The sequence below is a fragment of the Vipera berus genome, assembly GCF_964194415.1.
Source record: "Vipera berus genome assembly, chromosome: 5".
In the NCBI taxonomy this organism is placed as follows: Eukaryota; Metazoa; Chordata; class Lepidosauria; order Squamata; family Viperidae; genus Vipera; species Vipera berus.
The window spans coordinates 31,291,380-31,305,981 of NC_138207.1; the positions used below are offsets into that span (position 1 = coordinate 31,291,380).

General features: G+C 43.1%; 1 protein-coding gene across 2 annotated transcripts in view; it reads left to right on the top strand.

The window, feature by feature from the left end:
* The window catches only part of DNER (delta/notch like EGF repeat containing), a gene marked incomplete at both ends in the record, with an annotated part of 134,172 nt that overhangs the window by 95,953 nt on the left and 23,617 nt on the right, over positions 1 to 14,602 (top strand). For both annotated transcript variants that reach the window (XM_081330008.1, XM_081330009.1), the window contains one exon: positions 5,654 to 5,878. In XM_081330008.1, coding sequence (XP_081186134.1) covers positions 5,654 to 5,878 — 225 coding nt within the window. The remainder of the gene's footprint in view (positions 1 to 5,653; positions 5,879 to 14,602) is intronic.

A 14,602-nucleotide genomic window follows, 5' to 3' on the forward strand; every position in this document is an offset into this window, starting at 1 on the left:
ATGCGCTTATCACACAACGGCCAATTACAGGATAAGCAGCATCAGGAATTCCTCCTACTTGTTGTAAAACAGTGGTAAATCGACCAGAACCATAAAGTTGATCTGGAGTGTAAGCCCCTCCAGAGTTATTTCCAGCTACAATAGCATTACGCTGATATTCAGAATCCCAAACTACATACTGTGCTGGTGTTAAAAGCATTCTCCACAAATCCTTCCAATCTTGTGGAACCATATTATATCCTGTAGATATCCCTTCTATGGTTCCTTGCACAAAGGAGGAATGCAATCCTGTCTCAGTTATACTTTTCCTAATTTCTCTCAAAATAGAAAAAGGCAATGGCTGCCAACGATATTGCCTATTTCCTTGACCATCTATATCCACTGTTACAGGAAAAGCCTCCAAACCTTCTACTAATTCCTCCGGTGACAATAACCCTTTCCCTTGGGCTTCATCAAATCCTGCTCTAACTACCCCAACTGCCCCTTGACACTTTAAACTCTTTGTACTTGCTTCATCAACTTTTTTGGAACCCTCCAAATTGTTAATTTCAGGTAATGATGTATATGACTTGGATATTAACTTAATGTCCTCCGCAGCCTTTGGGGTTACTAAACGAGGCATTGGAGTTAACACATGAGGTAGTGGGGCAGAAAGTTCTGGTGAAAGGAACAAAGGATTAGAATGTGCTATTAAAGCTTCCAAAATTTTCTCCCAAAGAAGTAAATGATTAATTGAGGCTCTTGGTTCCTCATGTAAAATTTTCCCTATCCTTTTCCAATCCTGAACTTCTAAAGAACCTTGTTCAGGATACCAGGGACATTGAGCTGAAATAACCCTGAGTAAGTTTTCTATGTCTTCTAAACCTACTTGAGAAAAAGCAGGAAACGTATTCTTTAAGATCTGGCGTAACTCCTTCGCATGGAGTGTTTGTGACGCTGAAAAATCATTCCCCATACTTACTGAATATTCGGTCCCGTCCTGCAAGATCCGATGAAGTGCACTATGCCTATGCCAGGCGTAAGTCTGAGGGTCTCAAAGAATCACGTCGGGGTCACCACATGTGGTGGTCTCTCATGGAAAAAAGACAGAGTCTTTCCTGCCTCGGGATGAGAGCCCAGAGCAATGTCCAAAGCTCTCTTTTATTCACAAGGACAAACACTCATTGGATTGAGCTCATGTATAACAAAGAATCCCACTTCCCATTGGCTCTGAACCTCCAAGATACTCCCCTGGCTTGGTTATGACAGCTGTATCTTAATAGCCAACAATTAGCTGATTCACCTTGTGCTGAACAGGTGGTTTATCATGGCTTGTTTCAGGAGACTGAAAAACAATTGTTTCAGCTGCGCTTCTGCAGCCTGCAATAATTTCCCTACAGGAAGGAAGGAAGGAAGGAAGGAAGGAAGGAAGGAAGGAAGGAAGGAAGGAAGGAAGGAAGACTTAAGGAGACCTGGGGAGGAAAAGGAAGCTACTGTAAGGCACCTTTCTCCCTATCTCCCTTTCTTGGCTGGGAAGAAGGCAGCCCACAAGCAGGTGCATGGTGACAGAGGGATACCCGGGATGGCCGAGGAGCTGGCAGGGGAGGCTTATGCCTCCCAGTCACGGCGCAAGCAATGGAAGAATTGGAGGAGAAGGAGCTGGTGGCTGCCGCCAGGCAGGTAATCTGCGGGGTGAAGCAGGGGTGGCAGGGGTGGCAGGAACTGAAGAAAGCCCCTCCAGCAGCAGATATGGCTGATGCGCAGTGGTGGTAGAGCCTTTCGCTGTCACTCCCCCTGGCTCCAAAACAGTGGAGGGAGACTGTTTAAGGTCCATCCTCCATAGCATGGCCATCCAGCTCAGGAGGAGAGTGAAAGGGAAGAGGCGGGTGGGCAGCTGGGTTATTGAATCGGCCAGGGGGAGATCACCGAGCAGCGAGTGGTCTGGATGCGGGGGCCCTGAAGTAAGCAGGTGCGGGACCCGTGGGGCAGTTCCCACCTCCCTAGCTTGGTTTTTGTGCATGCACCTCTTAAAGGGTTCTGTGATTTCAGAGAGAACCGATTGTTTAATTATTTAAATTCCACCACTGGTTTCATCTACAGACAAAAAGTCGTTAGGCAGAGGCAAATACAGCATAGCTCTTGTTATCATGTAGCTATGGGAATATCATGGGAGCTAATTTGGCATTTGATGTGAATGCTCCAACACTGGAAGTTGGACAGCCATTTGTCCGAAATGGTATAGGGTTTCCTGCCTGAGCAGGCGGTTGGACTAGATGACCTCCAAGGTCCCTTCCAACTTTACTATTATTGTTATATAAAAGTGTCCCACCCTGAAGTATATGTGCACATACATACATGTTTTTATGTGTTGCTGTGTAAGCAGTTATTTAGGTAGTGTGCTGCAATAAATAATGAGTGAGTGTTCTCATGGCTAAAAGGGACTGTATAAGTGTATCTATTAAAATTCTTCCATTGACTGTTGTTTATAGAGCTATCAATGTTTCAGAAAATGTTGTATATTGATTTTTATTTGTTGTAGCTTGCATCTGGTTTGAAATAGCTTTTATATAAATTGATTTACTCCTAAATATAGATACATCTACTAAATAACAATTTTATATTAGGATTCTGTAGGCTGAGAATTCTGGAAGTTTAAATCCAGCATATCTAAAAAGGTCTTGTTGAGGAAAACTGCTGAATGCTGACAAAGTATATTTGCAATAGCATACTGTAACACTAGTGTTCTACCTGTCTTTAGACTGAACCCAGTGGTGGGATTCAAATATGTGAACAACCGGTTCTCTGTGTGGATGCCGCTTCCAGAAGCTCATTCTGGGCCTGGGCAACAAAAAATTAGCTACCAGTTCAGCAGAACTGGTGCAAACTGGCTGAATCCGATCACTAACTGAACCTCTATACTATAATCAGTAACCCATTTACCAATTGTGCTACAGCTTATGAATGGAACAACCCCAGTAACTCAAATAGAGAATTTTAGATATTTTTTGGCTCTTCCCAAGAAATATATAAACAGTAACAACGAATAGTGAGACACTAAAACTGAACCTAAACTAACTGGTTTTCTTAAAGCATCCTATCAAAATCTGTGTCTAAAATATATGAAAAAAAGGATGGATGAGTTCTCATAATGAACTGGGATTTTTATCCTAGATCTGATAGGCAATATGATATGATATTTAGACATTAAATATCTTTGTACTTAGCCAAAGTTGAACTGGATGACTGATACTCAGAATATATATATGAATTTGTGCATTTTATTTACAGTGCTTATATCCTGCCCATTTCCATGGATTCTAAGCATCTTACAGTATAAGCATGAAATATTTCAGGGGACCCCCAATTCCTGCAATATAATCATATATAAAAATACACATCAACAGAAACTATAGAGGGGGTCAGAAATACCATTGACTAACACAGAACAAACAAGAAAGGAAGACAACTCCCCTAAAACAAAACTTTCTGGCATGTATTTGGACTTGAAGCTCTTCATGTAAATGTCACTTAAAATATTAGAGAATTGTATTTGTTGCCAGTTATTTGCTGTACCAAAATGGAATGCCTAGTAGGTTATTTGACAGCTAGTAGTCATCTTCAGAGTCATTAACAATGTACGTGTTTTCTAGAAAAAATGAAGCATGTGAGTTTGCATGAAAATAACATATTCACTGATCAGATTAATCAGGCCCCTCTTTTTTTCTTCTTTTAATCAAGATATACGGGTCAAACATAGTACTTTCCCTCTCTACCAGTATGAATTTTAGATCTTTTGACTCTTTCATCCACTTATGTTATCCAAAAAAACAGCATGGTGGCTAGTGGTGAAAATGCTCATCTCCCCTTGGAAGGTTAAGAGTTGAATCCTAGGTTGTGGCAGATGTTTCTCTCCCAGGGCACAAAGAAAGAATATCTGCTGTGAACTCTGCGTGTTGTCAGGAAACACATCTGGCTAGTAAATGTGCATCCCAACTCTACCCTGAATTAAGGGGTTACAGGGTCATAAAAAGAGAGTTTTTATTGTGTTATCCAGAAAAAAAACCTAAGTTCTACTGAGATTTTCATGTTTGGGGCAATTGCTTAATTGGAACATAAAATTCATGACCAGAAACAATAATAAACAAGAGCATTCTTAGAGCATGAAAAATGTATATCATAAACCTAAGATCATTAGGTTATAAGCCACTATTTTGAGCCAGAGGAAAAGTGGAAAGTAAAATTTTGAAGCAATTAAATTAGAGAAGATACAGATGGATACTAAAAATAGTATGATAAATAATCCATGTTTCATATTAAGCAACTCCTGCTTACAGATTTCTGTAATTCCTGCTGAGTACTTTTTTCAACTGTATAACATATTGAGGAGAATAGCTGGATTTCATTCAGCTTTCTTTTTTGACTTTCATCATTCTGTGTCACTTTCCAGCTGACTGAGACTGAAGCTTTGAACCTAACTTATGTTTTAAAATTGTTTTCGGCCTATCATACAACTGATGGTACAAACCATAATAAATATGGTTGAGGCACTGTATGGAACAATTAATAGATTAAAAGGGAGTTAGAAGGAAGAAATATATCTGGGACTATCACTGGTTTTGATTCTTTGCAGAACGTTGTTTGTGGTAGCAGACGTATGCTGCTATAAAGGATAACTTGAGGATTTCCCTATAATTTATAATACTCCTATATAATTTTATATAGAGATGGTGGGGATGTGTTCTACCTATGTGCATGTTATTCTTCATGTCACTCCAGTCCTTTTAATCTATTTTCCCATATCAAGATGGCTAATCATCCACTTCATATTTCCCTAACTTCTAAAATCCTCTGGTGCTTAATCAAACCAGGTCCAAAAATTTCCCAGAATTCCCTGCAGGAATTAAATATGTAAAGGATATTCCATTTAGATGATGTAGTAACTACGAATTTATAACCTGTTAAGGCAGCTGAATATTACAATTTATTTTTACTTATTACTGTTTGACCATCTCATTATTTCAAACAACTAGCATCTGGTTTAAATGAAAAAATTCTTCGTTACCATTTCTACTATAACTTGTGTCAACTACTCTTAGCTCGTCTTGATATGAAATGGTAAACTTATTTTATAACATTAAGAAACAGTGGAATGGTATGAATTTAACTGATTGTTGCTTTCATGTATGTATTTCTCATGACCATAGAACAATATGGTATGACATATTTCCAAAAAAATCTTTCTTTACCAGAGGTACAAAATATTTTGGGTGTTCAGCAATATAATATCAATCCATAGTGCCAAATATTAGTATCTCAATGTGTATCAGTTTGTGTTTTAAGATAATTTTATTCAGAACATTCTGCTTAAATATCTGTAAGACAAATGACGTAGGAGATGAGCAGGTTTAGCTGGAGAGTGGGGTTAAACTTGTAATTAGTTTGGCATCATTGCACAGCCACAAGAGTTCTGAATCCCCCCCCCCGAATTCTATTGACTCTTATCTAACACTAATTTAGCTTGGGCTGTTAGTTGCTCAGGTTCTTGTGTATAGATGGCAAGAATAAACATTTAGTGCTTTGAATTCAACTGCTGTTCCTGATTATTTGCACCTGACAAATAATTGCTTGGAATTTGGAGACAGCCTACAAATCAGGTCCATTTGTATCTTTTTAGGATTCCTGGGACCAACTTGTGCAGACAAAGTCGATTATTGTGCTTCATTTCCTTGTCAGAACAATGGGACCTGTTATCCAGATCGATTCTCCTATTCTTGCAGCTGCAGTCCAGGTTTTACAGGACCTACCTGTGCCCACCTAATTGACTTCTGTGCTCTGAATCCTTGTGCTCATGGCAGTTGTCGCAGTGTTGGAACAAGTTATAAATGTCTCTGTATTCCGGGTATGTAAGTCCTTGTCATTTTCTTTCATATCTTCTTTGCTGTTAGCAATATCTAATTAAAAATATTTTTATTTTCCTGTTTTAATATATGCGTGCTGACAAGCTGTTATTGTCTATTAACTTCGATAACATTTATTCAGTCTGGGTTTAATGAAAGAAATAGATTGAGCACTTGGACATGCAAATTACTCTCAGTATGGTATATTCTTTGTCTGAAAGATTTATTTATAACTGTAGGCAAGCTTTATTTGTCAAAGGAGTTAAAAACACCTGAATCAAGTGATCACAGATGTACATTAAATTATGTTCACAGAAAATTTAATCACATTTTGTATTATCTTTGCCTTACATAAAATCCATGGACCTGTAGGTTTTATGAACAAGTAATTTAGCATGATAGTTGGATCCTGATATAACTAGTTGAACCTCATTGAATTTTAGTGCAAGCTAACTTTATTTAGCCTTTTATCTAATTTCTGATAACTTAGGCTACATTCAGACATAAAATTCCTCTCATCTTGTAGCATTCTCTTTAGCATTTACTCAGCATCCCCCTTAATTTGTCCTACCTTTCTCAATTTCTCTTCCGATGTCAGCCTCTGCATTCAGTTTTCTAAACAGATTATTGCAAGCAAGGCCATGAGCATTCTGTACACTTAGACACGTCCCTTTAAAGACAGAATTAGATTTGAAATTTAGAAACATCAAAATGTTCCTATTCATTGGCTTTGTTCAGAACTGCAACCAGAAATTCTATAAATATTGTGCTGAAATTGAGAAAAGGAGGAGTACTGTATATCTGGACTCAAACAATTAACAGAAGAAATCATTGCTGGTTTATAAAAGAAATAGACTCATAGCCCCTTGTGCCCAGTGGCGTAGCGTGGGTTGTCAGCACCCGGGGCAAGGCAAGTGACGTCACAGCACCGCCGAAAAGACGCGCCCCACAGCGGCGTAGACTTTCCAAGAAGAGTCGCGCGCATGCGGGATGCTTCCGGGTCCCTCTCGAGGGCGGCTGGGCGGGGCTCTGACCTGCAAGAGCCGCTGCATTCAAGCTTGCACGTGAGCCCCGCTAAATAAAGCCACGCATGCACACGAAGCTAGGCCAGCCGGCCGGCGGGTCTGTCTTCGCTCGGCCAAGCCTGCCGGGGTGCCTGCGGGGCGCTTGCGGTTGGCCTGAGCCTGGGCGGAGAGTTGGGCGCTTCTATTTATTTTATTCAGTTTATGTGGCCGCCCATCTCACCTGCCGGACTCGTTTCGCTTTGCAAGAAAGAGCAGCTCGAGAGCAGAGCCAAGCCAACTCTGTGCAGCCCTTGGGGCTCCCTGAGCAGCTCAGTGCGAGCGCGCCCCCCCAGATGTTGCACCCGGTGCAGCCGGCCCCCCCTGCACCCCCCCCGCTACGCCACTGCTTGTGCCAGCAGACTGGGAGAAAGAAATTCAGAAGCTTTAGAAGAGGCCTTGCTTTAATGAGCTCACTAACTGGAGGGTTCTATTTCAACCCTCAAGATTCTGTCTTTCACCCCTAGTTCTTGACATTAAACTCATAAAAGTCTGTGTGAGGTTTGCTCCCTTGTAAGGCACTTGACACTGTAATTTACAATAAAAGCTGTTATAGCTTGATTCATAAGGACAGTTAAAGCAGATTAATGTGTAAAGGAATTACTACCCCTACAAAGTAATTGTTTGGACATTATCTGCAAGCAAGCTGCCAATTGTTTCATGAGGCTCTTTTTCTTTCTCAGAATAGTGATGTGAACTAGTGAAATAGAGTAAAATATATGTTTGCAGACTGTTACATACTACATACCAAGGGAAAGCCTTCTTCTATTCCAGATGGGAAAAATGAGCAGATAGGTAGAGGAAAGCATTTTAAACAATGTTTAACTATAGAACATTGTTGGATACTTGCTACCAATAATGTGTTTGCATCATTGTATGTTATCTACATTTTTTGCTGAATTACTGATCTTTTTCTCCCTATTATGTCACTCAGAAAAACCAAACAAAAGAGAAATTTAAAATGGGCTGATTATAGTGATGAAATGTTCATAATAATCATCAATGGGCCCATCTGGAAGAGCTTTATATTCATCCTGTCCATTATGTGATGTCTAATTGTTAAGTATTGTAATGAGCTGTAATGTAGGATTGTCTTTGGAAATAATCTGGACATTTCAGTTACTTCAAAATAGGCTGTTATCAGGGACCATGAACTGGTACCATTTCTCACTTACTATTAAAATATCCCTAATTATGTTTTAAGTTCAGTTTAGAATATTGCTATTTACCTTACCTTTGCTTCTTAAGGCAAAGCGTTTCAAAATTTTGCATATTTTGTTTCCTTTTTAAAAATTTATTGTTAAGTTTGTTCATATGGCAAAAAAGTCTTTGGTGAAAGATTACCACTGAAATTTCAGAGGTGTCCTTATTTCAGAATATATAAAAGAATTATGAGGCTAATTCATCCTCTTTTGTTCATCTCTTAGGGAAAAGTACTATACATTCTTACAGGCAGTGCTTTTTTTGTAAAAGAAAAAGGTGCCGGAACTCACACATGTCATATAACCCGCCTTGCCTACCCTACAAGGTTCCATCCAAAAAAGGTGCCGGAACTCCGTTCTGAGCGTTCTATGAGAAAAAAGCCCTGCTTACAGGCCTTCAAATATTGAAGAATTTCATTGATATTTTTTAAAGTTTTTAAATGTGAATCTTTTTTTAAAAAAAGTTTTATTGATTTTCTAATTTTGCATTTAAATATTTAAAAAGCAACGTGGCGGCTGAGTAGTACAAGTCTCAAACTACTACATTGAGTATTTCCTCTTTTTTCCTGTCTCATGTTTAAACTAATACAATTCTTATTTTATAAATTATATAGAAATAACTTTATCAATAATTTTTAGTTTATACATATCCTGGTTATTTTAACACCCAATCTTTATAGACAATCAATCCCCTAATTAGTTTTTCCCAATTTTTAGTTTCCCATTAATATTTACCGGTAAGTTTAACATTTAATATTTGTAATTTCCAAGTTTTAAGTGACCACAATTCCCTTTTTCGCAATTCATCACAAAATCTAATATTCAAAATACACTTCTTATCTATTTAAATATATTCTATTTCTCACCATCTTACATTTACTAATTACTACAGTATAACGTTCTTATTTTCTATTAATTTCCAAATGTCTTAAATTTAGTAACCAAAATTTTCACTTATTTCAACATTAAATACTTCCTCTCTTTTTCTCTTGATGTCTACTCTCATATTTAAGCTAAAAAAATTTATTCTAACAGCTAAATAAAACATATTTATTACATTACAGAGTGGCTTGGCTTTACATCTGCAGCCCCATAGAGGTGGGAGCTCTATGGGGTATGCCTACCCAGAGTATATCTTGGACCACCCCCAGGAACAGAGTTGCAACCCGTCGTGAGAGGGCGGGGGGTGGCCTGCCTCTGGGGGCACCCAACTGAGTGGCAGTGAAGTTGGGTGTGGATCCAGATATTTATCCCTGTGCCTCGATCCTCCTATGGATATGACCAATTATGGGACTGCCTATCCTGGACTTGCTGGACCTATATGCGGCGATACACCAGCACAGACTTGTTCGCCCTCAGGGGTGCCCCCTCTCCTGGGTGCGACCCGCCTTTTTTTTTTTTTTTTTTTTTTATTGAAAAGTTTTAAAATACAATTTTCCTTTGAAAAACCCCCCTTCCCCCTCCCTCCTCCCCTCCCTACCTCCCCCCTATCTCCCCCCCTCCCCCTCTCCCTCCTCCCTCCCCTGCCTCCCACCCCTCTACTTCCCCTCCTCCCCCCCTCCCCCCCCCCGACTTCCCAGAGCAAAATACAAGGTATATATCTAAAAAGCAATCATAAACAATCATATACTAACAATTATAAACTCTAAAATCCATCACTCTCTAGCTTATATAGAGTAAACCAATCCTTAACAATACTAAATATGTATAAAGAACTAAAATAAAAGAAAACTAGCATCATTCCCATCTATGTTCTTCCACAATTCACTATTACCTAGACATATTCTCACTTACACATCACAAGCACCAATCCCTATTAACCTCTCTAGCCAAAATAGGCTATAATAGATAGTTCTTACACAAATTAACCCGCATTAACCCACAAAATTTTCTTCCTCTTCCTCTGTAGTAAATTGTCCATTAATTCCAAATTGAACATTCTGTTACCATAGATATCATCCCAAAACTCTTAAAAACACAGCTACCACTTGACTATAAGTATATTGTGGAAGTTCCATAGATTTCTACTGGTCTTATTTTTTAATCTTTTTTGAGCGTTTTAAGGCAGCACGCGTCACCCTCTGTTCTCTAGGATCATCCAAAAGAGTTGCAGCTTGATCTCCTCCTGTACCCTTCTCGTCTATCTGTCCATCTTCATCCTCTTGATGTTCTCCTTCTCCAGATCCCTCTGCAGCTTCCAGAAGTGTTGATGGGGTTGCTTTTAAAACATTGTTGTAAAAATCATGCGCTTGCTTCACAGTACCCAAACAGTACCTTTTGCCATCATACATGAAGCTCAACCCAGCTGGGATCTCCCATCTGAACCTTATATCTCTTTGCTTGAGCTCTTGCACAAGAAATATAAAGTCCTTCCTTCTCTTTAAAATCTTTGGAGGAATTTCTTTTAGAACCAAAACTTCTTGACCAGCAATCACAACTTTAGTATCATAGGCAGCTTGTATAACTTCATCTCTAATTTCCCTTTTTACAAAATAAACCACCACATCTCTAGGCAACTTTCTCTGCTTAGCAATCCAGGAATTCACACGAAACACTTTGTCCATGCCTTGTTTTATTTCAGATGCTGGATGGTTCAATACCCCCTCAAAAGCCTCAGAAACCAGCTGCTTTAAATCTTCCTTAATATTCTCTTTTAGGCCTCTAATTCTAACAGCAAACTGCATCTGGTAAAATTGAGCCAAACTCTGTTCGCTATCCATTTTGTCTTTTAAATCTTCAATTTCCAATACTTTTGCTTCTAATATAGCATTCTTTTGAGTCAAGTCTTCCACTTGATCATCCAGCACCTCCACACATTTAGCTACTTTATGCACTGAGGACAAAATGTCTACCTTCATCTCTCTAAGTTTCTGCTCCATCCTTTCTTCCATTCTCTGCTCCAATTTCTCCAATTTCTCCTCCATCTGTGCAAATTTAACACCCATTGACTCCAAAATTAACTGGGTATGTTTTTCAAGATCCTTCGATGTCAATACATCAGGAGAATGCAACGCCTGCAGTAATGATTGTTGTTGCACCGGAGAATTTCCAGCACTCCGAAAAGTTCTAGGGGGAGGTTTAGCCGCCATCTTTTACTTACAATTGTGACGCACTTTCACTTTAAGTTTTAAGCATAGTCCATCAAGCTTGAGAGTAAAATAAAATAATCCTCTTCATCTCTTCACCTTTTCCTCTTGTACCGCTCTGCCTGCTCCTTTAAATCATAGTCCTTTCTTCAGGCAGGGATGGTTCGCAGACGCCTGGCTCTGCTCCAGGAAGTTCGGAGCAGAGACGACGGCCAGCTGGGAGCAACCCAGGCTTCGGGGGAGTTCGATCCTTCAGCCGCCCAAGCTCGAAGCTCAGGCGGCCTCGGAGAACTCTACCCCTACCTGGGGCCTCACCCCCTCCTCTTCTCCCGAGGAGGGGGCTTCAATTTCGCCCGAACAGCTGATCGGCGCTGTTTCGGGCGAAAAAACAAACAGCTGAGCCGCGGGCAGCCAGGGGAGGCTGTCTTCGGCGCCGCGCCGCCAGCGGAAGTCCTCGGTGCGACCCGCCTTTTTAAATACCTCCAATCTTGATGAAGGGCCCGATTGTTGGGACCCTGAGAGATGGCTGGGCAGGGGCAGGGGCCTTTAACATAAATTTAATAGGAGGCCCCTGGTTAATTTTTTAGCAAAATTTTTTATGGGGTTAGGGAGAGGGGTGGGAGGGGGTGGGGGTTGTTTGGCTATGGGGGGTGGTCAATCAACCATGGCTCAGGCCAGGCCTGGGTCTGGCCGCGCGGGGGGAGAACAGGGTGTGGTTGTCTCCGGGGCTCTGGAGCGGGTCGTGGGACTACCGATTCCCACGACGTTGGGGAATGGCAGCAGGTGCATAAACAGAGGGCCGTATCGTTACGGATGTGCAGCCTCCTGAGCTCCGGCTGGTGTACCTGAATGCCAGGTCCGTGGTTAACAAAGCTCCCCTTGTTAGGGATTTAGTTGAGGGTGAGCATGCGGACCTGGCTTGCATCACGGAGACTTGGTTGGGCCCAGAGGGTGGGGTCCCTTTGGTTGACCTCTGCCCACCAGGTTTCTGGGTGCTACACCGGCCATGAGCTCAAGGTAGGGGTGGGGGTGTGGCGGTAGCTATCAGGGAGACCTTGTGTCCGCGGGAGACCACTGTTCCTCAGATAGTCGGGTGTGAGTCTCTCTTTTTGAGATTTGGTCCGGGGGCGCAGTTGGGCTTGCTGCTGGTGTACTTTTCGCCTAGTCACGCAGCGGCAGCCCTGCCCGAGCTGCTCGATATCCTCTCGGGGTTGGTGATTGAGTTCCCCAAACTTATAGTTTTGGGTGACTTCAATCTACCATCCCTGGGAGGTTCATCTGAGCTAGCTCGGGAGTTCATGGCTTCCATGACGGCCATGGACCTGACGCAAGTAATTTCTGAACCAACTCATGAGGGAGGCCACACCCTTGACCTGGTTTTCTTATCTGGATGGTGGTTTGATGATCTTGGTGGGGGCTCTCCATTTATTATGCCCCTGTCATGGACCGATCATCACCTCATGCGGCTGGTCTTCCGTTTTGCCACCCCCCGCCGTGGGGATACGGAGCCAATTAGATGGTACCGCCCCAGACGCTTAATGGATCCTGATAGATTCCAGGCGGCGCTGGGGTCCCCACCTGCCTCCGTTGCTCACAACTCGGCGGATGCCCTAGTGGAAGCCTGGGAAAGGGCGGCCACTGAGGCACTTGACCGAGTTGTACCCTTGCGGCCCCTGACCCGGTGCAGATCCCAACGAGCTCCATGGTTCTCCTCGGAGCTCCGGGAGATGAAGCGTCGGAAACGGGGCCTAGAGAGCTGTTGGAGGTCCGAATCCGACCAGTTGCGACTAAGAACCTTTATTAGGTCTTATCTCGCAGCGATGAGGACGGCGAGGTGTAATTACTTCTCTGCCCTCATCGCGTCCGCAGATAATCGCCCGGCCGCCCTGTTTAGGGTGACCCGCTCCCTCCTTAATCAGGAGGTGAGGGAGGAACCCTTGCAGGGTCATGCCAAGGAGTTTGGACAACATCTGCTGGATAAAATCGCTCGGATTCGGACCGGTCTGGACTCCAACTGGGCAGAGTCTGACGATCAGGACACGGGCGGTCTTGTCGATGTTATCTGGGAGGAGTTTGATTCTGTAACCCCTGAGGAAGTGGACAGGATTATGGGGAGGCTGAGCTCCACCACATGTTTATTGGACCCGTGCCCTTCTTGGCTGGTTTATGCAGCCCGGGAGAGGACACGAGGCTGGTTCCAGGCAGTTATATCTGCTTCCTTGAGTGAGGGTAATTTCCCCGCCGTCTTGAAGGAGGCGGTGGTAAGACCTCTCCTCAAGAAGCCTGTTCTGGACCCAGCTGTTTTGAACAACTTTCGTCCGGTCTCCAACCTTCGCTTTCTTGCGAAGGTTGTTGAGAGTGTGGTGGCGCATCAGCTTCCCCTGGTCCTGGATGAAGTGGATTATCTAGACCCGTTCCAATCGGGTTTCAGGCCTGGGTACAGCATGGAGACGGCATTGGTCGCTCTGGTGAATGATCTCTGGAGGGCTCGGGACAGAGGACATTCCTCTGTCCTTGTCCTATTAGACCTCTCGGCGGCTTTCAATACCATCGACCATGGTATCCTGCTGCGGCGTCTCAGGGGATTGGGAGTGGGAGGCACAGTTCTTCAGTGGTTCTCCTCCTATCTCCTGGGACGCTCGCAGTCAGTGTTGGCAGGAGGACAGAGGTCGACCCCTAGGACTCTCGCTTGTGGAGTTCCTCAGGGGTCGGTCCTCTCGCCTCTCCTGTTCAACATCTACATGAAACCGCTGGGTGAGATCATTCGTGGTTTTGGAGTTGGGTATCATCAATATGCCGATGATACCCAACTTTTCATTTCGACCCCAAACCACCCCAGTGATGCCCTCGATGTGATGTCCCGTTGCCTGGAGGCGGTTCGGGCCTGGATGGGGAGGAACAGACTTCAACTCAACCCTGACAAGACTGAGTGGCTGTGCATTCCGGCATCCCGGGACATTCAAAATATTCCATCTCTTCTTATGGGGGGTGAGTCCTTACCCCCCGTGGATAGGGCTCGCAACTTGGGAGTCCTCCTAGATTCACGACTTACTTTGGAAGACCATATAGTGGCCGTGACTAGGGGGGCTTTCGCCCAGGTTCGCCTGGTGTGCCAGTTGCGGCCCTATCTGGACCGGGATGCCCTGTGTATGGTCACTCATGCGCTCGTGACCTCTCGCCTGGACTACTGCAATGCTCTTTACATGGGGCTTCCCTTGAAGACCACTCGGAGGCTCCAACTGGTACAGAATGCGGCCGTGAGAGTTGTCTTGGGAGTTTCCCGGTACTCCCATGTTACACCTTTGCTCCGTGAGCTACATTGGTTACCAGTTGTCTTCCGGGTGAGGTACAAGGTTTTGGTTATGATCTTTAAGTCC